The sequence below is a fragment of the Acomys russatus genome, chromosome 27 (genome assembly GCF_903995435.1).
Source record: "Acomys russatus chromosome 27, mAcoRus1.1, whole genome shotgun sequence".
NCBI lineage: Eukaryota > Metazoa > Chordata > Mammalia > Rodentia > Muridae > Acomys > Acomys russatus.
The window spans coordinates 35,971,067-35,993,271 of NC_067163.1; the positions used below are offsets into that span (position 1 = coordinate 35,971,067).

Here is a 22,205-nt window from a genome sequence, read left to right on the forward strand (position 1 = left end):
GAGAGCAAAGCGTGCAGTGGGGCTGAGCGCGGGCATGAAGAGCATGGCTGCCCTCTGCAGTTTCTCCCTTTGACTGTGTACTGACTCCCCTAGCTTAATGGGGAACATGGGCAGCCCAAGGTTCTATGGCAGGAAACCACAGAACCAAGTGTTGGAAATGGCTGGCATCACATAGGCTCATCAGCCATGACTAAACACTGCAAGCACTGGGCAGTGCCTGTGGCTGAAGCACAGTGGGCTTGTTTGCTTTTGCTGACTACACTTAACCTTATCATCGACTGGAGTAGAATTTGCTTGTGTTAACATTCACATTAGCTCTATTACCTCTAACAGTTTATAAAAGTACACTGAACAGCAAAGTTTCAAAAATGAAAAGCCTATTTTATTTTCAAGTACATTTCTCAAAATGTCACTTCCTTATGCTGGGCATGGTAGTACGTGTCTGTAATTACAGCACTCAAGAGGTACAGGCAGGAGGGTCAGCAGCTCAAGGACATCCTCAGCTATCACATTCCAGACTAGCTCTGGCTATACGAGACTCTGTCTGAAAACACAACCATCCAACCAAACCAAACAAACAAATAAAAAAAACCAAAGCAGAACAAACCAAAAAACCCCAAATCTGATCTTTTAAAATGAAGTATACAGGTGGGGGCGCACGCCTGTACTCCCAGCACTCAGGGAGGCAGGGGCAAGTAGATCTCTGTGAGTTCGAGGCCAGCCTGGTCGACAAAGCAAGTGCAGGACAACCAGGGCTACACACAGAAACCCTGTCTCAAAAAAGAAGAAATAATAAAGTATACTCATGGATATTGTAAAGACTAATTCTACCTTAACTCTAAATGCACTTACTTTAGGGAGTAAAAGTCTCAAGTCCCCTTATTTTGCAAAAACCTAACTATTATACTGCTAACTTGTGCGTGCACGTACACATACACACTCACAACACACACTCACTCACACACACTTGCCACACATGTGAGAATGATGTAAAGTTTCACCTTTATCCACTTGGGACTCCAGATGATCCATTGCAGTCATAGATGGAGCAAGTTGTAGCTCACTGGACACAAGTGTGAGGGCCCAAGGGGAGGCACTTAAAACATCCGTCATCAACAGAAACGGGATGTCCGCATAGACTCTTTCCAGATGCTCAAACTGCCCCCAGGGAAGATAAAAGGTTGGTCGGCAATTACAGTATTCCCCTGCACCTTTTCTTCTAGCGCCTCTAACTGACAGGATCCCAGCATGCATCACAGACCATACCTTTGTAGAAACAAATCTGACTGCGACATCAAATGGAAAGACAGTTTCTATTGTTACAGTTTCATCCTGCAAGAGAACACGAGGAGCACATCAATGGCTTTTCTAAACCTTTTAGCAAAGTCTTAAGGTTAGAAAGCAAACACAGCGCAATCTAGGACTGATCAATAAACAACCCAAGTCACACATTGAGAAGCAGGGTCTTTCCTAGATAACATTTGTAGGAATCTACACATGACCTGCTCTCTCTAGTAAGTCATCTGACTGTCGGGCAGCCGCACAGCAAAGTGCTTTCCTCTGAATTATTTATCTCGGGATCTAGTGAAGCAGGCTGGACAGGCGTCACAACCACTTTACATAGGAGGAGCCAGACGTTAGGAAGATAAAGTGACTTGCCTAATGTCACAAATGGGGCCACGCCCAGAATCTGGACCTTCCTCTCCCGCAAATTTTTTAACCTCACTTTGACTCAAGATGACACAAATAATCACACACTAAAGTGATACACCATTACACTGCCTTGCATATATAGTATAATGCTCACAACTGTCTAGTCATTTATGATGAATTGACTTTAAAATGGAGGTCAGATGAGAAACGTCACCAAGTCTGATCATGAAGCTCCACCCTAACCAACATGCTGCATCTCCCCTCTAAAGGACCATTTGAAAGCCACTGGGTCATTCTGCCTTTCCAAACAAATGACCCACCGCACTGATGAGACCCTTTCTAAGAGACCATATTGGGTCAGTGAAGCAGCTCAAAGGATACAGATGCTTGTTTCTAAGTCTGGTGACCTCGGTTCAATTTCTGGAACCCACATAGTAGAAGAGAACCAATTCTCACAGTTGTTCCCCAACTTTCACATATGCACTGTGGCATGCATGTATGTATGTGCATGTACACACACATGTAAAACAAACAAATATAAATGAAAGGTTGTGTTGGTTAGAAGTTCAGGCTGTAATGTCAGGCAGATGTTTATCATCTGTATGACCATGTTTGACCATGGCCATGATAATGGGGCTCTAGGAAAGATACACACAAACCTAGACACTAGGTCTCAGTTTCCTAATGCTCAGAGGTGATGAGAATTAAGTAAGATGGTGCAAACCAGGCAGTGGTGGCGCACACCGTTACTACCAGCACTCTGGAGGCAGAGGCAGGCAGATCTCTATCAGTTGAGCCAGTCTGGTCTACATAGCAAGGTCCAGGACAGCCAGGGCAGGGAAGAGAGAGAGACCTTGTCTCAACAAAAGGATAGTTCAAATAAAATATGGGGATTGTCAGCCCTTCTCCGAAATACTATCTAAGAGGTTCTGAACCCTACCAGGCATGTGAAATTCCTGCCAGTGCTACAGGCCTTCTCAACTAGGAAGCTCCTTCAGCAACCTCTTCTCTTCCAGAAACAGCCCATGGCTCTACAAAACCACACTATAGACCTCGGTTTCTGGGCCTTTGCTTCTGTTGGGCTGAGAGACCAACCTATAAATTATTACTTTTATTATTATAACTACCAAGACAAAAAGGATATTAAAATAACATAAAGTAGAGGTGCTTCATACATGAAAAGTAATGATTAAAAAATACCTTGTGACACTTGCAGATAATTTCTTTTCCTTCAACAGTTGTATTGATCAGGTAAGAAACATACACAAGGAACATTCTGGAACCCACTGTTCCACAGCGAATATACACTGTTTTTTCTAGCTGAAACATAATAAGAACTGTAATTTAATTACAGAGACTTCCTCCAGAGATATCCTAGACCATGTGCCCATCTAGAGATTTCTGGTTAGACACTGTACAGGTTGCTACAGTGTAACTGACATGCCTAATGAAGCTCTGCCACCGCCACCAAGAACTGTGAGCTGACCCTCCACGAGATAATCCTCCACTTTTTCATTCTCTCCTTCAACCTCCCAAGAGCTATTCATACAGGATTTGTAAACAGAAGCTGACTGAGAAGTTACTGCAGTTCCAGACATCAGTGATTTCACAGCAACAAGCAGTCCACTGGAGGGTTACCTGTTCTAACACCCCTCCATAAAAACAAACCTAAGTATGTGAACTGCATATGAGATGCTCGGTCATTTGCTCTCCCAGTGTTTGGCTACGCTACCTTAGAACTGCAGATCAGCTACTGTCCTCTCCAGTCCCTGCTGGCCACACTCACCTGTTCCCCAGGGTGTAAGTCTCCCACAGGAATGTCAGTGAGCAAGGCTGGGTAGGACTCATCACACAGCTCTGTCCCATGAAGAGTCACATGAGTTTTCTGAGTTAGGTTGGCATCCTGCCCTGTGAAAGCAGATATAGTGGTGTTTAGGACATTATCCTAACAATCAATATGAAGAACACTGTATTATATCATCTTTTAAACAAATATCCTCTCATTGACATAATGGTGTTTACCTTGTAACCATGTTGGTGCAAAGGAACCTGAGGTTTCAGACTGTGCATTTTAATTCACTGTAACTGGGTGCGCGCGCGCGCGCACACACACACACACACACACACACACACACACACACAGTCTTTACGAGTCAAAACTGGAACTATCATAATCAATATATTTTTGCCAAAGAGAAAGAAGTTTTATTCTTATACTGTAAAAATCTGTGCTTTGCGAATGGACAAACTCCTGGCCAGCATTTGCACCCTGCTGTTGTGGAAGTGTGCTCCCTGCAGAATGGTGTAGAGATGCTCAGAGAAGCGGTAGACACAGAAGATGCGACACCGGGACAGCAAACAGAGCCTGCAAGCTTTTGTTGGTGCAAGTCTGCCTTTGCAAAGTGCCCAGAGCTGCTCTCGGACAGCCGTGGAGTTGGTCATTGCCAGCTGCTTATTCAATCCATTTGCTCTCACTCTGCCATCTGAGCAGAAAAGGTTCGCTGTTATACAAAATAAGAGCGCGAGAGTTCGAAACGATTAATTTTTTCCAGTCAGCTCACAGAGGCAGTGACTGATGGCATTTGTGTGCGTTCCCATTCTCCCTCAAATGCTGACTCAAATGACGTAAACAGTCCAGGCTGAGTTCGTTGGCAACTTCTCACATAGGTGTGCAAGCATCAGCTCTGATCACTGCTCACAAATGGCTAACTTCTGAGGGCTGGTCACCAAGCTCATCTTCAAGACTCTTGTTTCCTTTCCAAAAGGTCTTAAACCACCAGCACACTATGTCAGTCAGCACGCCAAATGTGTTTGTTGTTGATGTTGCAAGCTATCTCCAATGCTTTATCACCCATTTTTAACTTGTTTGAGAAAAGTGTTCAGTGGGTCAGCAGGTAAAAAGCACTTGCTGTCAATGCTGGTGACCTGAGTTTAATTCCCCCAAACACACATGATCTAAAGGAGCAAATCAACTCCCACAAGCTGTCCTTGACCTCCACAGGCATGCTATGATACATGCCATCCACCCCCAAATAAGTAAAACTTTATGCAACTAAAAAGTTTTTTAAAGATAATCATTTAAATGTGCTTTGTATAACACCATCTCTATAGCATAATATAAATATAAAATAAACAGTAAGTAATTATCAAGAAAAAAAACTGAAAAATCAGCTGGGTGTGGCACCTTTAATCCCAGCACTTAGGAGGCAGAGGCAGGCAGATTGCTGTGAGTTCGAGGCCATCTTGGTCTACAGAGCAAATGCAGGCCAGCCAAGGCTACACAGAGAAACCCAGTCTTGAAAAACAAAAAAACAACAACAAAAGGGGAAAATCCACATTAAAACCATGCATCATATAACCACATTTATTAATGTATTATAATACCAAATGGCAAATTTTGGCAATACAAAACACTGTAGGGACCTTTGCACTGATACTGTCAAAGCTACAAAATGAATGCTTACCTGGCTTTAGGCCAGCAGTGAGCTTCACGGCCCTGATTTGGGACTTTTCATGGGATTGAACAGTTACAACCAAACAATACATCTCGTTCATTAGGGCAGGAGGCTCATGTCGCAGATGTACAGAAATGTTTGGGACTCTGGAAATGATCCTTCAAAAAGAAACAGCTCGGTAAGCAACTTGAAGAAATGATGTGGTGGAGCAGAGCGGTCACGGAAGCCAGACATCTTCAGCCTGTTCTGGAAGTGCACTTACATTGTGCTTGCCTGGACTGTGATGCTGTCCCAGTGAGCCTCGTTGTCCGGAAGCTTCGGCCGCCTTTTGAAAGACCTGGCGGCCTGCAGGGCTTCCTGGGAGGAGGCAGCATCCCCTCCTCCTCCCTGCCAGCTCAAAACCACACACCTGGCCGAATCACTGCCCAGCACCAGATCCACAGAGGTAATCTGAAAGAGAAAGGTGGACAGGAGATGCCCGCTTATCGTCTCTCCTGTCAACACCACCACAGTGAGGACGATCACACCTCAAGTTCACCCCGTCACGCACAGGATGAAAAAAGACAGAACACCCTGCTACTAGACGTTCACCCTGGCCAGGCACTGACCTTCCAAGTAAGAGACTGGATGTACAGGTAGGATGCTGCCACCAGCACAGCACTTAACGGAACAGATGTTCATTGGTACGTGCCGAAGGAAACAGGAAGTACCATAGATAAATCTCCAAACTAGTGTCTAACCCCACAAACATTTCTGCTGAAAGTACTTACTTATAGTGTTAGTAATGAGATGTTTTATTAACTCCATATTACTGCCAAACAGGCCCACTAACAAAAGGACCCAACATAGGATTATTAATTATAATGATAGGATTCCTCAGATACTAAATAAAAAAATAAAATACAGCTCTAAGTGTAGGAACATTGTCCAAGAATGGAGCTGTACAAGGGGAACTCTTGAGTGCTTGTGAGAAAACTGCAAGAAAATAAGACAAGACTTTCATGGAAAAAAAGCACCCAGTGAATGTGTACAAGGCAGTAAACACTATTGGTACCGACACTGACTGACACCCCCACAAGACCAGAGGTACTACTGCCACCATCCCACGGATGGATGGCCTGAGGTCACACACAGGTTAGAAAGCCACAGAACTGGAACTAAAGATATGCAGTTGGCCTCAGAGTGCACACAACCATTTCACCATACAGCTACCAAGGGCTTTTCAATTGTCTCTACTATATCAACTTATTAAAATATTTGTCTTCATTCTCTTTAAATATATGCAAATACAATATCCGAATACTAAAAAGATAAAGTTTAAATTAGGTCCTAATATAAATTTGCAGTATTACGTAATACAACTTGTTGAGAACTCCTTAACTGATACTTACTCATTAAAAAATGAGATTGGCGTTATGCAGTAAGAGCAAATAATGTCTAATTATAGTACTGAATGAAGAAAAGCCAGAAACAAAGCATCATATAGAGTATATTCCTACTGTCTTCCAGGAATGAATCCAGGCCCTTTTATGTGCTAGGAAGCATTGGTTCTAACACTGAGCCACATCCATGGGGTCCAATTCTTCTTCTCCTCCTCCTCCTTCTCTTTCTCCTTCTTCCTCCTTCTCTCTTTTTTTCTCTTCGAGACAGGGTTTCTGTGTGTAGCCTCAGCTGTCTTGGACTCACTTTGTAGACCAGGCCTCAAACAGAGATTTACCTGCCTCTGCCTCATGAGCGCTGGGATTAAAGGCATGCGCCACCACCGCTCAGCCCAATTCTTTACCAAATGATTTTAAATAATTTTAAATAACAAATGTTGGAGCATATGAAGGAAACCTACCAAACGATTATGAATGCATCGTTTAAAATCTTAATATAACCATACTGCTTTTGTCATTGAAATTATTTTAAAGCAAATTTTATAACTAACCTCAATTTTCTTTCCCACATCTTCAGTTTTTGCAACAAATTTAAATGACAATTTTCTTGTTTTGCCAGGAACTAAGCACATCTTTCCTTGAGTCAGATTTTCTAAGACTTCACTTGCTTTGGATGCTTCTTCTAATACACAGAACTGGTTGTAACCCTTAAAGAGAGATGAGCAGCATTATCATTTGCAAAAATCAGACAGCAGGTCTTTTGCTAACAATGAAACACATTCTAACCCAGGGTTCTCAACCTGGGGGCTGTGACCTCTTTGTGGATGAATGACCCTTTCACAGAGGTTGCAAACCAGCTATCCTACAGATCAGATATTTATAGTAAGATTCATAAAAGCAGCAAAATCACAATTGTAAAGTAGTGACAAAAATAATTTTATGAAGAAGGTGGGTGTGGTGGTGCATGCCTTTAATCCCAGCACTCGGGAGGCAGAGGCAGGCCGACTGCTGTGAGTTCAAGGCCAGCCTGGTCTACAAAGCGCATTCAGGACAGCCAAGGCTACACAGAGAAACCCTGTCTCAAAATAATAATAATAATAATAATAATAATAATAATAATAATAATAATAATAATAATAATAATAATAACAACAACAACAACAACAACAACAAATTTTATAGTTGGGGTCACGACAACATGAGGAAGTGTACTGAAGGGTCACACAGCATTAGGAAGGTTGAGAACCACTGGCCGATTCCCAAATATCACAGATGCACTCACTACAAAGTGTTTTTATATAAAAGGAATTATTTTGATGCTGCATTCAAGTACTTACCTACTCACTACTGGCACAAAGAAAATAAAACATTGGCCACACACCACCTGATTCCTGGAAGTACTGAAATACCAATGCGGACGAAAGAAGAAAATGCATTCCTTGTTACACTGGAGATTACATCTATTACTCTTTCCTTTTAAAAAATTATTACTATTATTTATGAGTGCCAAGTGCATGTGTGCATGCATGATGCCTGTAGTGTGTGTGTATTGTGTGTGTGTTGACAGAATCACCATTCTCACCTGTTAATAAGCCTAAGAGTTTCCAGGAACCACGTCCTACCATAGCTGACAAATTCCTCTCACAGAACATCTTACTAGCCTAAGTTACATATCCTCCCTAATCTTTATTTCTGGCTGATGCTATGAAATGCACATCCTCTTTGTTTCCTTGTGGTCTGCAGCTTGGATTACAAATAAGATATAATCAGAATCTAAGAAAATTTAAAGCTGATATTTTAGTCTATAATAGCATTTATTTTTAATTATGGAAGAAACTTATCCTTCTTATTTAAATGGACTTGGAAGCAATTCAAGGAAAAGTAACACAAGAATCCTGTACTGACCCTCTAATTTCACACAGAGTATTTCACAATGAGGGGAAAGGAAAAACAACAGCACAACTATCTGTCCATGGAACATAAGAGGACAGAAAAGGGGAGCAAGCGATTGCCCAAGTAACTGCACACTCAGGTGACAGCCACTGTCACTTGTACTGTGAAGAGTTTAGAGAGTCGTGTAAGTGACAGTGAGGGCTACAGGAGTCACTGCAGTCAGGGGACATTTGCAAGAATTAACTAATCAAAGAGAAGGAGGAGCTGGGTGTGGAGGCGCACAAGCCTTTAACCCCCATGAGTGACAGAGGCAGGCAAATGAATTCTAGGATAGCCAGGGCTACACAGAGAAACCCTGCCTTGGAAAACCGGAAAGACAGAGAAAGAGGGAGAGGGGGAGAGAGAGAGAGAGAGGGAAGTAAACCAAGTCAGGCCAAGGGAACAGCACGTACAAACCTGCCCTTTAGTCATCCTGTCCCCAGTCCTTCTCATCTGTGTTCCCCACTCACTGGGCTTATCTGCTTTCTGTGGGCACACTGCGTGCACACCCATGTGGAGGACAAAGGAGGACGCTGAGGACCTCTACAATGCTTCACCTTATTTCCTTGAGTCCGGTCTCTCATTGAATCTGGACAGTCAGTAAGCCTCCAGACTCTACTTTTCTCTATCTGCCAACACTGGGGTTGCAGGCACCTGTAGCCACGCCCAGTTAATTTTATGTGTGTGCTGGGGATTTGAACTGAGGTCTCCACATGCTTTTACACCCTGAGGCATCACCCCAGTGCACATTTATCTATTGCAAAATGCCTTTGTATATCCTAAAGCCTCCTTTTTCACAACTAGCATCCTGACCCAATCTTCATTTTGTACCTGAATATAATTAATGTCTAATTAGTTTCCATGATTACCAATTCCTTAAAATAAAGTTCCTCACGTTTCATGTTTCTGTTTTAACATCACGAAACTAATGAGAAGAACTGCTTGGGTGAGGGCTAGGAGAAAAACAAACTGATCTTCAGGAGAACCAGATTTATCTAAGCATCTCAATTACAGGGGCATTTCTTAGGTATTATCAATTTTTTTTTTTTTTAAGATTTATTTATTATGTATACAGTGTTCTGCCTGCACGTACACCTGCACACCAGAAGAGGGCACCAGATCTCATTACAGATGTTTGTGAGCCACTATGTGGTTGCTGGGAATTGAACTCAGGACCTCTGGAAGAGCAGCCAGTGCTCTTAACCTCTGAGCCATCTCTCTAGTCCGGTATTATCAATGGTTAATTTCTACTAAAACATAAATTCTTTCATTAGCACAATCTAAAAGTGAAGTATGTATAAAGCACTCATGAATTCATCTTAAGAGGCTTTACTAACCCATTTCACTTTTCAAGGTTGCCACCAGCCCCCTGCCTCACTCCTCAGCACTCACCCCTCGCCTCGTCTATTAAGGTGGTCGGCTTGACTCACCAACACATGCACACATGCACTCCTGCTCCTGCATAATGCTTTCTCATTCCCATCTTTTTTTTTTTTCAAGACAGGGTATTTCAAAACCAAACATTTATTAGTTCTGAAACAAAACCTAACAATGTAAAACAAATGAGCCAAAAGAGTTTAAAACCTAAGACTAGGCTCACACTGAATATATCTGATTTCAAATTCAAGCTACACTAAAAATAGAGTTCTTAGCTTACTTAAGTCTCAAATGAAAAAAAAAATTAAGAGTAGAAAAAGCGTATTTGAATTGCAAGACGTTTGGAAATACAAGTACATTTATTTTTAAATAAGTCTGGCCAAAATCACTTGATAGCTATCAAGCAGTAAGATCTAAGACTGACTAAACTCACTTCACAGTTTACTGAGCTCTACAATGACATGCACACAATGGAAACGTACACATTAGTGGATACACTACCTGATTATTAAAGCTGACACAGAGCTTGGAAAACCTAATGGGGTGTGGACAGTCAGCCTTCAGATAAACATCAAACTGAACAGGGACATCCACGTGAAAGCTCGGAGCGTGAAACCTGGCTTTGCATTGTACTGGAAAAGAAAGGAGAAGAGCTGAGTCAAACAGTCCTGGCACCACAGCACACAGTGTCCTGGGAGTCAGCTCTACAGAAACAGCTCGTCCTCACTCCTGCTGCCTTCTACTTACCGGGTCCTCAGAGACGGCAGCTCTTCAGCAAACACAAACCTTACTTTCTTTGTGAAAATAAACAAAGGTTAAACAACAAGGCTTTAAAAACATTTCGGGGGAGTTGGTTGTTTGAGACAGGGTTTCTCTGTGTAGCCCAGGCTGTCCTGGAACTAGGCTGGCCTTGAACTTCAGAGATGTGGCTGACTCTGCCCCCCGAGTGCTGGGATCACAGGCATGCACCACAACTGCCCAGCTTCAAAAACATTTTTAATTTTAAAACACACTTGTTCATAAAATGTTGATGCCAAAACTTAAAAGGAAATAAAGCTATTTTGAATTAGTTTCTTTCAACACACCTGCCTAGACATTATAACATAAACCTTTTAAATGGCCATTTTTCTCAAGGATATTTCATATAATACTTGAATTATAAATAAGCAAAGTATATTTTAATAAATAAATGTAAGTACTTGAACCAGGGAATATTTCAGAAAAACCCCTCCCCATAGAACAATTTTCTTTAACTCACTTTTTCTAAGTGGGTCACCATAACAAATGTATACAGCATTCTATTATAGCGTTACTTAATATGTAAATCAGCATTTCTCAAGCTGTGGTAACGCCCCCTTTAGGGATCACATATCAGATACCTTGCACATCAGATATTTACATTACTATTTAGCTATGAAGTGGCAACATAATAATTTTATGGTTCAGGGTCACATGAGGAACTGTATTGAAGGGTCACAGCATTAGGAAGGCCGAGAACCCTTTTTAAAAAAATAGAACAAAACTAGAAAATGTTCTTTCTTGTGGTGTTTTAAAGTAACAATGAATGAGACAAAGGCCTTCACCACGCACATATTTGTTCAATAAATACTTGTTGAACTTAAACCAAAACACTTGATAGCATATCGTTATGACACTGGAGAGAAATACAACAAGGTTCTTGAGTATCCAGGAGATACCTGTAGCCTGACTACCTTTCACATTTATTATTCTGCACTTATTCACTTCAGACAAAGGGCTTCTCTGAAACTGTGGCTGTTGGCTACACACCAAATGGCACGAAGTCCTGTACTCCTATTGTGAAAACATTGCTGCCAGCCAGAGAGACCCGGTCCGCCCACAGCTTCTGAGCAGTCTTTACTGCTAAGACATCGCAGTCAGGCTCAGGGTCAGGGCTTTCATTCTGCAATGAGAGTTCGAGATCTGGTCAACTAGTTAGAAAAGACACGTAGAGATGCACATCAGGGTACACTTTCACAAAGTGAGTACAGTACACTTTCTGCAAACAATTATAACCCACCATTAAAACGTTCATGAGGTTCTTTTCTATTCGAGATTTCTGGTCATCTTTCAGAGTCGAAGCTGAGACAGGAAAAGAAAATAGAACTATAAGACAGGGTCAGTCCCTCACCCTACTGTGCCAGGGCTGCCCAAGGGTGCTGAGGACCTGGGCCACGTCTCTGCCCTGCTAAAACATATTCTTTACACCTGTACCTCCTTTGAGACAGTGTCATTCACCGGCCTGGAGCTCAACATTATGACAGACTGACTAGTCAGGAGCCCTAGGGAGCTTCCTGTGCCTACAGCCCCACTGCTGGGCTTAGAAGCACAAGCCACCACATCTGGCATAAACGTGGGTACTGGGAATTGAACTCAGGAACGCACTTTGGCTGTGGTATCCTCCTAGCTCCTTCAGATTTTACATTAAATGCTTTTAAGATGACAAGCATAATGAATTTTATATGATAAAAGTACAATTTTTTTTTTTTGAGACAGGTTCTCTCTACATATAACAAACTACATAGACCAGGCTTGAACTTACGGAGATCCACCTGCCTCTGCTTCCTGAGTACTGGAATTAAAGGCATCACCACCACAACCAGTATAAAAGCACTTCTAAATATTTACCAATGAAATATTTCAATTAAAAAATACTAATGATGCAAGCAAAAAAAGCTGGGCTTTTATAGAAAAAGCATCAAGTTACCTCTTCCAAGGAGTTCAAGAGAATACGTAATATAGTCTTTTAACTGGGCCATGAGGTAGGAGCACTTGAGAGCTGTTGTCAAGATGGATGTGAGGAGAGTCCACCACCCCTCGCTCCGGTAGTCACACATCACATAGTCCAGCAGCCTAAGGAGTGAGCAAAGACCCTGACACAGCTTCTCCAGAAGCCTGGAAGGCCTTGGAGAAACTACATAAATACAAAGAAAATTCCTAATGGAATGCTTAAACAGACCCTATTCACATTTAGTCAAGCCTGAGGTTTACAGGATTACTTCCAACAGAGGATACTTAAGAAAATACCACACAGCTGGAATTTAATAAAAAGAGGCATAGGAGTAACAAATCCATCAATACAAACTTCTATTTCAATTTCATTGTAAAGCAATCAGAATACTTGTGAAAATAAACAGCAGCTGTGATGACTCACTTCAAAGCTTTGGTGTAGTCCTTTGCATAGTAATACTCCTCTCCCATTTGAACCACTGCAAAGGAAAAGAAGGCTTAAGCAACTGAACATGACTCCAAGCAGCCCGGAAGCAGTGTGCTGGGGTACATACTGAGGTGACTTTTCATCCGGGGACACTTGTACTTCTTGAATTGTGCAACAGCATTGCTCAGAAGGGTGATTATTATTTCCTGTTGGAAAGAAAGGTGTGGGCGTTGGAGTGAAAACGATCTCCTTTTTTACTAGAATAGGGCCCAAGCAGTTGATCTTGGGGAAAGCGACTCACAGAGTGGATGACGTTTCTTTCCTTCAGCTGGATGGCAAGAATCCCTGCTTTCTCCTTTTCAGGGTCAGAAAGGTCAAAGCCTATGTAAGACAAGAAGCAGCCCATCTCAGCTCACTCAACACAAGCCTTCGCTTGAGTACACTTGTGGGCGTTCTAGAATCTTACCGATTCTAACAGACGTGGAGAGTTCTCTGCAGCCTCTGTTCTGTAGAGAGCGTTCCTAAGCGGGGGTTCCTCCCCCAGCTGCCGAGTGCTCTCCCCTCGTCTGAACTGCATGGATGCTGGACATACGTGTGATGCAGCAGCACTTAAGGTGCAACTGCCGTGTATGCTGTTCAATTCAACTATGCACTGAATGCAAATGACAGCATACACTCTTTTTAAGGCAATACATGGTAATGCCATTTTAAAATGCTAAATAAATCACCAGAGCTAAAATGCTTAAATACTCAAATGCTTTAATCAAACCAATGCCTTTAATTATAACTCCAATATGTAACAAACTTTCTAAAAACTAAGAGCACAAATCCTAAAACAAACAAACAGACTCGGGAAGCACACTTTTTAAAAAGTATGAAGAGCATATATATGTATTTCAATATAATTTTCCTATGATCCCATTAGGCATTAGACAGCTTGACAGCTATCTCTGTCTTCTTGAAGCTACAAGAAAAAGGAAGGGAAATTATTTACTTAGTATTCCTTGTCTCCAGGGCCTCTGTCCATAAAAGTCAAGAACACCTGCTTGTGTTTCTAAGGGATCAGGACTGGGGTACACCACAGAAGCCTGAAAGCAAAAGAACAAGTTTAAGAAATAGTTTGTTAGCCACTCCAAATCAACTCTTGGCCAGTCTTTGGTTACATAAAGGAATATCTATAAATATAAACATCAAGTATTTATTGATACCACCATAAATTATTTAACACCCTTTACTAACATTTAGAAGTCTTATAAAAATGTTAGTGCGTGGTGGTAGATAACACTTTTTAGTTTTTGTTTTTGACTTTTGTAGACCAGGCTGGTCTCGAACTCACAGAGTTGCACTTCCCTCTGTCTCCAGAGTGCTGGGAGGCAGAGGCTAAATCTCAGCACTTTGGAGGCAGAGGCAAGTGGATCTGTTCAAGGCCAGCCTACTCTACAAAGAGAATTCTAGTACAGCCAGGTATACACAGAGAAACCCTATCTCAAAAAAAGACAAAAACCCACCAATCTCCATCCCTAAAAGAAAGAAAGAAAGAAAGAAAAGAAACGTTACAAAGTCTTACAAAGTCTGAAATCTCTGATTCTGATGCTGACTTCATAGTAAGTGATTTTTTTTTCATACATTGTTTTTCACCCTGCTTTAATAAACTAGTGAAACTATTATAGTTATTATGTATTTCACATATAAAAATGTTCTCTGTGTAAATAAAAACACTATATGGAATACTAAAATAAGACCCCCTTTTTCTTTATTATTACTTCTGTATTAGTCCTAGTATTGGTAGAAAAGAGTATTTTTTGGCACTAGAAAGAACGTAATTTATACTTTTTCTTCTTTTTGTGTTTAAAACCAAAATATAACTACATTATTGAAAAATTATAAAAACACCCAAAAGGAAAAAGATAAAATTCCAATTATTAATAAATCTACTGCAGCTGGGTGTGGTGGCACACGCCTTTAATCCTAGCACTCAGAAGGCAGAGACAGCGGATCACTGTGAGTTCGAGGCCAGCTTGGTCTACAAAGCGAGTCTAGGACAGCCAAGGCTACACAGAGAAAGCCTGTCTCGAAAACCTAAATAAATAAATAAATAAATCTACTGCAGCTTGTTAAGAATATACGTATTATTCTCACATATTGTCATGAAAAAATTATTTGTAAAGTTTTTCAACCACTTTTTCCACTTAAATATACTCTGTACATTTCATTTTTTAAAAATTTATATTTATTACATATACAGTGTTTCTCCTGCATGTAGGCCTACAGGCCAGAAAGGGCACCAGATCTTATTACAGGTGGTTGTGAGCCACCATGTGGTTGCTGGGAACTGAACTCAGGACCTTTGAAGAGCAGCCAGTGCTCTTAACCTCTGAGCCATCTCTCCAGCCTTGTATATTTCATTTACACTAAATATACTTCTAAATATTTGTTTCTTGTGTTTCTCTGCTGGTGCATATTTAATAAACTTTTATAATATTCATATTTTATAGGGCTAGAGAGATGTCTCAGCAGTTAAGAACACTGGCTACTCTTCCAGATGAACTGGGTTCAATTTCCGGCACCCACATGGCAGCTTACAACTGTCTGTAACTCCAGTTCCAGAGGATCTGGCACACTCATATAGACACACATGCAGGCAAAATCCCAATGCACATAAAAATAAATAAATGTTTTAAAAAAAGAATTCCTATTTTATATTACAATCAATAAGCTTACAAGAACTTCATAACTAACCTTGGACCTTACCCCTTAGGACCTATCATCCAATTCCTGAAAATGAAATTTTGTGTCAAGAAATCACACTTAGGTTTAAAGCTCAATTTACTTTTTAACAAAACAATTACTTTATATCCTATTGAATCTTATTTGTTAATGCCCTGTTCTATATATTCTTCATAAAACCTAGTTTTAATAATCTATTAAATATAATCAAATTACAATAAGCCAAAGCTTAAAATCTTAATATATGTAAAACATAAATATAAATACTATTCTCATGGAATACCTGACTGAAAAGTCGTAATAATTCAAAATATATTCAAAGACAAGAGGGGGAAAATCACCAGCATGAGCCCTAGCTTCTCTAAGGGAAGGGAAACTCAGCCTCCTGAGAGCAAGGCGATGCTATCTGGGACTTACGTCATGGCTGCAGAGGCCTTTCGCGTGCTGTTTCCGCTCCTGAGCATAGTAAGCTGCCTGCTGATAGTAGAAACCAGGGTTCTGTGTTTGAATAGCTGTCAACCCCAACTTAATGGCTTCATCAAATAAATCTCCAAAGGCCTGAAATCTTAAAGAAAACAAACCAAGAAATCAACAGGATGGCTGTAACAGGAAGGAAAGGCGGCTTACTCCTAATAACTACTCATCTGGAATCCATAGCTCAATACACCGTATTATCCAATGGAGCCGACTAACCAGGGCCCAGAGGGGCCAGCTGAGTCTGAAGCACCAACAGGGACCATGCATGAACTGGACCTAGGCCCCTACACAGAGGTAGCCAATGAGCAGCTCAGGCTCCATGTGGGTCCCCAAGTCAGGGGGCGGGGGCTGTCTCTGACATGGACTCTGTGGCCTGTTTTTCGATCACTTCCTCCTGACAGGACTGACTGCCTTGCCAGGCCACAGGAGAAGAGGACAAACTCAGTCCTGATGCCGATGAGCTGGGGTGGATGGGTAGGAGGGGGGCTCCCTTTTTCCGAGGAATAGGGGAACGAGGACAGGAAGTGGGGGAGAAAGAGTGGGACTGGAAGGAGAGGAGGGGGCTATGACCAGGATGTAAAGTAAATATATAAAACTATTGAATATCAGATGGTTTATTTGTAAATAGTTATATATACTAGTTAAAAACTGAACAAGTTCTTTATTTCAGTCATTTGTGATAACTCAAGTCCATCTACACCCTTTAATTAGAGCTTAACATAAACCTCACTCTTCAACTATATCCAAGTTTCTGGAAGTAACTTTTGGCATTTTTTGTGGAGGGGATAGTTGAGACAGGGTTTCTCTGTGTAGCCTTGGCTGTCCTGGACTCAGCTTGTAGACCAAGATGGCCTCAAACTCACAGGGATCCACCTGTCTCTCCCTCCCGAGTGCTGACATTAAAGGTGTGCACCACCATGCCTGGCCTACTTTTGGCAATTTAAAAGACTGTCCTGGTTGGTCTTTTGTTGTTACTTTAACTCAGGCTGGAGTTATCTAGAGGAGGAGCCTCAATTGAGAGCATGCTTCTATGAGATAGCTGATGGACAAGTCGATGGGGTACCTTCTTGACTAATGACTGATGTGAACGGGCTCACCCACTGTGGGTGGCGCCATTCCTGAGCAGGTGCTCCTGAGTGTCTAAGAAGTGGCTGAGCAAGTCATGAGGAGCCACGAAGAAAGAGCAAGCCAGCAAGCAGCACTCCTCATGGTCTCTGCTTCAGCTCCTGCCTGAGCCCAGCCCTGACTCCCTCAGCGATGAACTGTTACTTGCAAGTGTAAAACGAACTAGACCCTTCCTTGCCCTGTAAGTTGCTTTAGGTCATGGTGCTCTAGCACAGCAACAGAAAAGTGGAAACCCGATGAATAATGCATGTTGAACGTAAAAGATGGTACTTAAATCGCCTGACTTCTACCAAGAAATTATACCAATCAATATATACTATTTCTGGATACATACCTAGGTATATTATTAAAACACTACTTAAAGCCAGGGCGTGGTAGTGCACGCCTTTAATCCTAGCACTCAGGAGGCAGAGCCAGGTGGATCTCTGTGAGTTCCAGGCCAGCCTGGTCTACAGAGTGAGTAAAGGATAGCCAAGGCTACACAGAGAAACCCTTTCTCGAAAAACCAAAAAAGAACCTACCTAGTAAAGACCCACTTAATTCCATTTAGAACCAAGGCCTTTGCTAATGCCATCTCTTCAAATCCCACATTCTATTTTTAAAATATTAAGAAAATGCAACTTAGACATACTGTTTAGACATCCATGCAGCATGCTCAAATGCTAGCTCTGCGCTTCCAATTTTTTTCTTACACAAATCAATATGTTTTCGAAACTGAGCAATTGCATCCAGTGGGGTGTTGTGCTGAAAACACAGCCTACAGATCTGGAAAACAAAACAAAAAACAAAAAAAAACCAGAAAATCAATCCCCACATCAGGGAGAAGGCACAGGCATACACATTAGCGACATATAAACTTTAAGAGCCTGCACATTCTCCTCCTCTGAAGCTCTCTGCAATGGAATCCTCTCCATCGGGACACTTTGAGAAGTGAGGCACAATAATTCAACATGCTGAATCTTCCCTACGCCTTTAAAAGGCTTTTCACAATATAGAATTTAAAAAATTATGCCAAAAGAACGTAATAGTGGGCTGTAATGTTTCCAATAGGACTGTAAAGAAGAGACTGCCTGTGAGCAATAGAATTGGTAGAAAATTAAAAGTTTCTGTTGCATTTTCTAGGGTTAGTTGCCTACACAACAACAAACTTTACAGAAAATTTCAAAACATTTTTTCCTTGAGTGTTAACTATACACTGTTTCAAAACTGGTACACTCCACATAAACTGAGGGCAAGTGGAAGCCCAGAAGAAACAAAGACAAAGTTTATTTCCATATGCTCATAACAACTTTCAATTTTATGTTTTAGGTACAAAGAAATATATATATAAACTCTGTGTGTGTGTGTGTGTGTGTGTGTGTGTGTGCGCGCGCGCGCGCGCTCTATGTGTGCATATGTGTGTGGTCTGCATGTAAACTTGTGTGCATATGTGGAAGCTACAAGATGATGTCATAGCTCTTGCTCTACTGCTCGCTATTTTACTTAGAAGGCAGGGTCTCTCAGCGAACCTGAAGCCCACAGTTACAGCTAGGCAAGCTGGCCAGCGAGCCTCCAGGATCTGCCTGCCTGTGTCTCACCCACCCACGCACCCCAGGCAGTACTAGAGTTACAGCCATAGGCCCCACACCCAGCTTTTAACTGGGTTCTGGGGATTCAAACTCAGGTCCTCATGCTTGTGCAGCAAGTACTTTACCCACTAAGCCAGCTGCCAGCCCAAAAAGCTTATTACCCACCCACCCATGTCCTTCAGTCATCTAATTTTTCTCTTCAGAGGCAATTAGTGTTTAGCATATGGCCGGTATAGTCTACAACCGGGCAAGTGTGTATATTCATATTTATAAACTAGGAACCTGTGGCATCAGCTCAGTATGCTTGCTGAGTTACACCTGACTTTCTTCATCTAGCGGTATTACAATACATTATTAGTTGTCAACTTGACGCAAACCTAGACATAGCTGAGGAGAGGAATCTTCACTGGGAAGATGTATCTAATCAGATTGCCAGTAGGCAAGCCTCAGAGCATTTTCTTTTCTTTTCTTTCTTTTTTTAAGATTTATTAGTTTATTATGTATATGATGTTCTGCCTGCATGTTGGCCTGCCCACCAGAAGAGGGCACCCGATCTCATTATAGATTGTTATGAGCCTCCTTGTGGTTGCTGGGAGTTGAACTCAGGGCCTCTGGAAGAGCAGCTGGGACTCTTAACCTCTGAGCCATCTCTCCAGCCCATGAAAGGAAACGTTTCACATATTTTCTTGATTAGTGATTGATGTGGGGAGGTCCTAGCCCACTGTGAGCAGTACCACCCTGGACCAGTGGTCCTCAGTGCTGAGCAAGCCATGAAGAGCAAGCCAGAAGGCAGCACCCCTCCATGCTAGCTCACTGGATTATGACCTGAGATTTTTAAGCCAAATCAACCCTTTCCTCCCCAGGTTGCTTTTACTTATGGCAGTGGTTCTTAACCTGTGGGCTGAGACCACTTTGGGCGGGGGTGGGGTGGGGGTCAAATGGCCCTTTCACAGCGGTCACCTAAGCCCACCGGAAAACACAGATATTTACGTTCATAAGAGTAGCAAATTACACTTATGAAGTGGCAGTGAAATAATTTTATAGCTGGGGTCACTATAACTGCATTAAAGTGCTGCAGCAGTTGGAAGGCTGAGAACTAGTGGGTTATGGTCTTTACCACAGCAACAGGAACCAAACTGAGACACATAGCTGCCACATTCTTAACTGTATAGTTTACTAGTGTTCCATCAAAATGTGCCTAACTGACCACCAACTGGCTTATATCCACTACGTTCCATAGTGTCCATAGATTGTGAGTTACAGATATTACCATAATTGGCAAAGAAATTTCCTAAAAAGGATTGCCAGGTAGGAGAATAGCCACTTTTAGATTTGTGCTCACTGAAAAAAAAAAATATATATATATATATATATATATTTTATATATATATATATATATATATATTTTTTTTTAATATATATATATATATATATATATCCTCTATTATACATCACCACCCAGTGCTAGACATCTCTAAACGAGGAGTGGGAAAACAACAGCAGCCTAATGTGTATTGGGAAGGAGGGAAAAACGGAACGGTCATGGCTCAGGGATGGAACAGGACAGACAGGAACAGGACAAACAGGATCATCTCTACAGTAGGCAAGTGTGAACTGCTCAAACAACAGCGGGGTTCTCTTTAAAGCGAACTGAGCCAGCAGTAGTGGTGTACACTGTAGTCCCGGCTACTCAGCAGGCTAAAGCAAGAGGATCACTTGAGCCCGAGTTCAAGACCAACTTATGCAACACTGAGTGAGACCAAGGCTCAAAAACATGAGCAAAAAGAAAAAACAAAAGCCAACCCACTAAAGTGAACACATGTGTTTTCTATGGTTGTCACGAAGGCAAGAAATGCTTACACAATTCTAATATGCTGCATCTTTTAAAACTCATCAGCAGGCAACTTTCTTCTCACTATTTGCTTTTCTTACATACAAATACTGAAAAACTCAACTTTCAATAGTCGTATCTACAAATTCAAAGTATAACTATTATTATGACACTGCTGAGAATCAAAGCTGTCCTTGAATAAAAGGACATCGAAAAGATGACATAATTCATCAAATACCACCTTTTTGGATCAAGAAAGTGATTTTGATTTCTGCATTTTAAAAAGATAACATTTGAAGGTAAATCCCCTTTACTTCAAACAGAACTGTACCTTGTAGTTTATAAATCCTGCCATCGTCTTAATTTCCAGAATATTAGTTTCATGGGCCCTCAATTCATGTACAAGGTTATAGGCAATCCTATAATTCCTAGTGTGAACATGAGGAATAAGGTTAATTATGACATAAATAATGCTTAAGAGTCCTAAGAACAATATTCTTATAACAGACAATATTTATGTAACATTTCTTACCTCTTCAATAACAGCACGCGCGCACACACACACACACACACACACACACACACACAATCTGTTGATTACTAATCAAAGCTTCACAATAAAAAGACCCATCCTACTGTGAGTTGTTCTATCATGAACTAGCCAGTCAATAACAAGTAAATAAAAGGTTGAAACCTGAGAGTAAATTGGATGGTTCTCTAGAGTTACATTAAAAAATAAACATTGTTTGCTGGGCATGGTAGCACACTCCTTTAATTTCAACACTCAGAAAGCAAAGGCAGTAGGATCTCTGAGATCTCTGAGTTCAAGGCCATCCTGGTATACATAGTGGGTTCCGAAATATCCAGGACTACATGAGACCCAGTCTCAAAAAAAAAAAAAAGAGCACTGTTAATATAGCCGTGCGTGTGTACTTCTCAGACAGTCTCACTAGATAGCCCAGGTTGGCCTGGAACTTGTTATTCAGCCCAGGCTGGTCTTGAACTTGTATGTCCTCCTGCTTTGGCCTCCCAAGACTTACAGATTACAGATATATATATGCCACCATGTCCCATAAGGTTTGTTTTTGGTTTGCTTTTAAGTACCACTCTAAGTTTCTCAAAGAAAAACAACTTTAGAAATGATGGTTCAAAAGATAGAACAAGTGAAAAAGGGTTTTAAACCCAAGTGCACAGAAAAGTTAAGTAAATAGTACTAATCTTGGATTAGGCTACAGAGGAGAGACAATACTGTATGGAATCCAGTAACGGAGAATGAGGAAGATGCCAGAGGAGATGCAGCATGTGCACGGCAAAGGCTGGCCTCATCCTCTCTAGCAAGCGCTCTCCTGTTAGTCTTACAAGACTAAAGCTGAAGGTCTTAACTGACGCCACCCACCCACCCAGAGAGATAAATACATTAAAGCCAGCTATTAGTTTGATCTATTGTGATTTGTCTGCCTCCTCAATTATAATTATTCTTTTTAAAATTCCTTTCCACATTGCCAT

At 41.4% G+C, this 22,205-nt stretch overlaps 1 protein-coding gene across 1 annotated transcript in view; it reads right to left on the reverse strand.

The window, feature by feature from the left end:
* Window positions 1-22,205, reverse strand: part of Trappc11 (trafficking protein particle complex subunit 11) — a 45,867-nt gene that overhangs the window by 12,832 nt on the left and 10,830 nt on the right. Inside the window, exons 8-25 of the mRNA XM_051169656.1 lie at window positions 21,031-21,127; window positions 17,932-18,065; window positions 16,116-16,263; window positions 13,966-14,059; window positions 13,273-13,352; window positions 13,099-13,177; window positions 12,969-13,023; window positions 12,522-12,667; window positions 11,835-11,896; window positions 11,585-11,717; window positions 10,298-10,428; window positions 7,039-7,194; window positions 5,371-5,558; window positions 5,118-5,266; window positions 3,440-3,561; window positions 2,854-2,973; window positions 1,267-1,332; window positions 1,002-1,158 (exon numbers count right to left, since the gene is read on the reverse strand). Of these exons, the coding sequence (XP_051025613.1) occupies window positions 1,002-1,158; window positions 1,267-1,332; window positions 2,854-2,973; window positions 3,440-3,561; window positions 5,118-5,266; window positions 5,371-5,558; window positions 7,039-7,194; window positions 10,298-10,428; window positions 11,585-11,717; window positions 11,835-11,896; window positions 12,522-12,667; window positions 12,969-13,023; window positions 13,099-13,177; window positions 13,273-13,352; window positions 13,966-14,059; window positions 16,116-16,263; window positions 17,932-18,065; window positions 21,031-21,127 (2,117 nt within the window). The remainder of the gene's footprint in view (window positions 1-1,001; window positions 1,159-1,266; window positions 1,333-2,853; window positions 2,974-3,439; window positions 3,562-5,117; window positions 5,267-5,370; window positions 5,559-7,038; window positions 7,195-10,297; window positions 10,429-11,584; window positions 11,718-11,834; window positions 11,897-12,521; window positions 12,668-12,968; window positions 13,024-13,098; window positions 13,178-13,272; window positions 13,353-13,965; window positions 14,060-16,115; window positions 16,264-17,931; window positions 18,066-21,030; window positions 21,128-22,205) is intronic.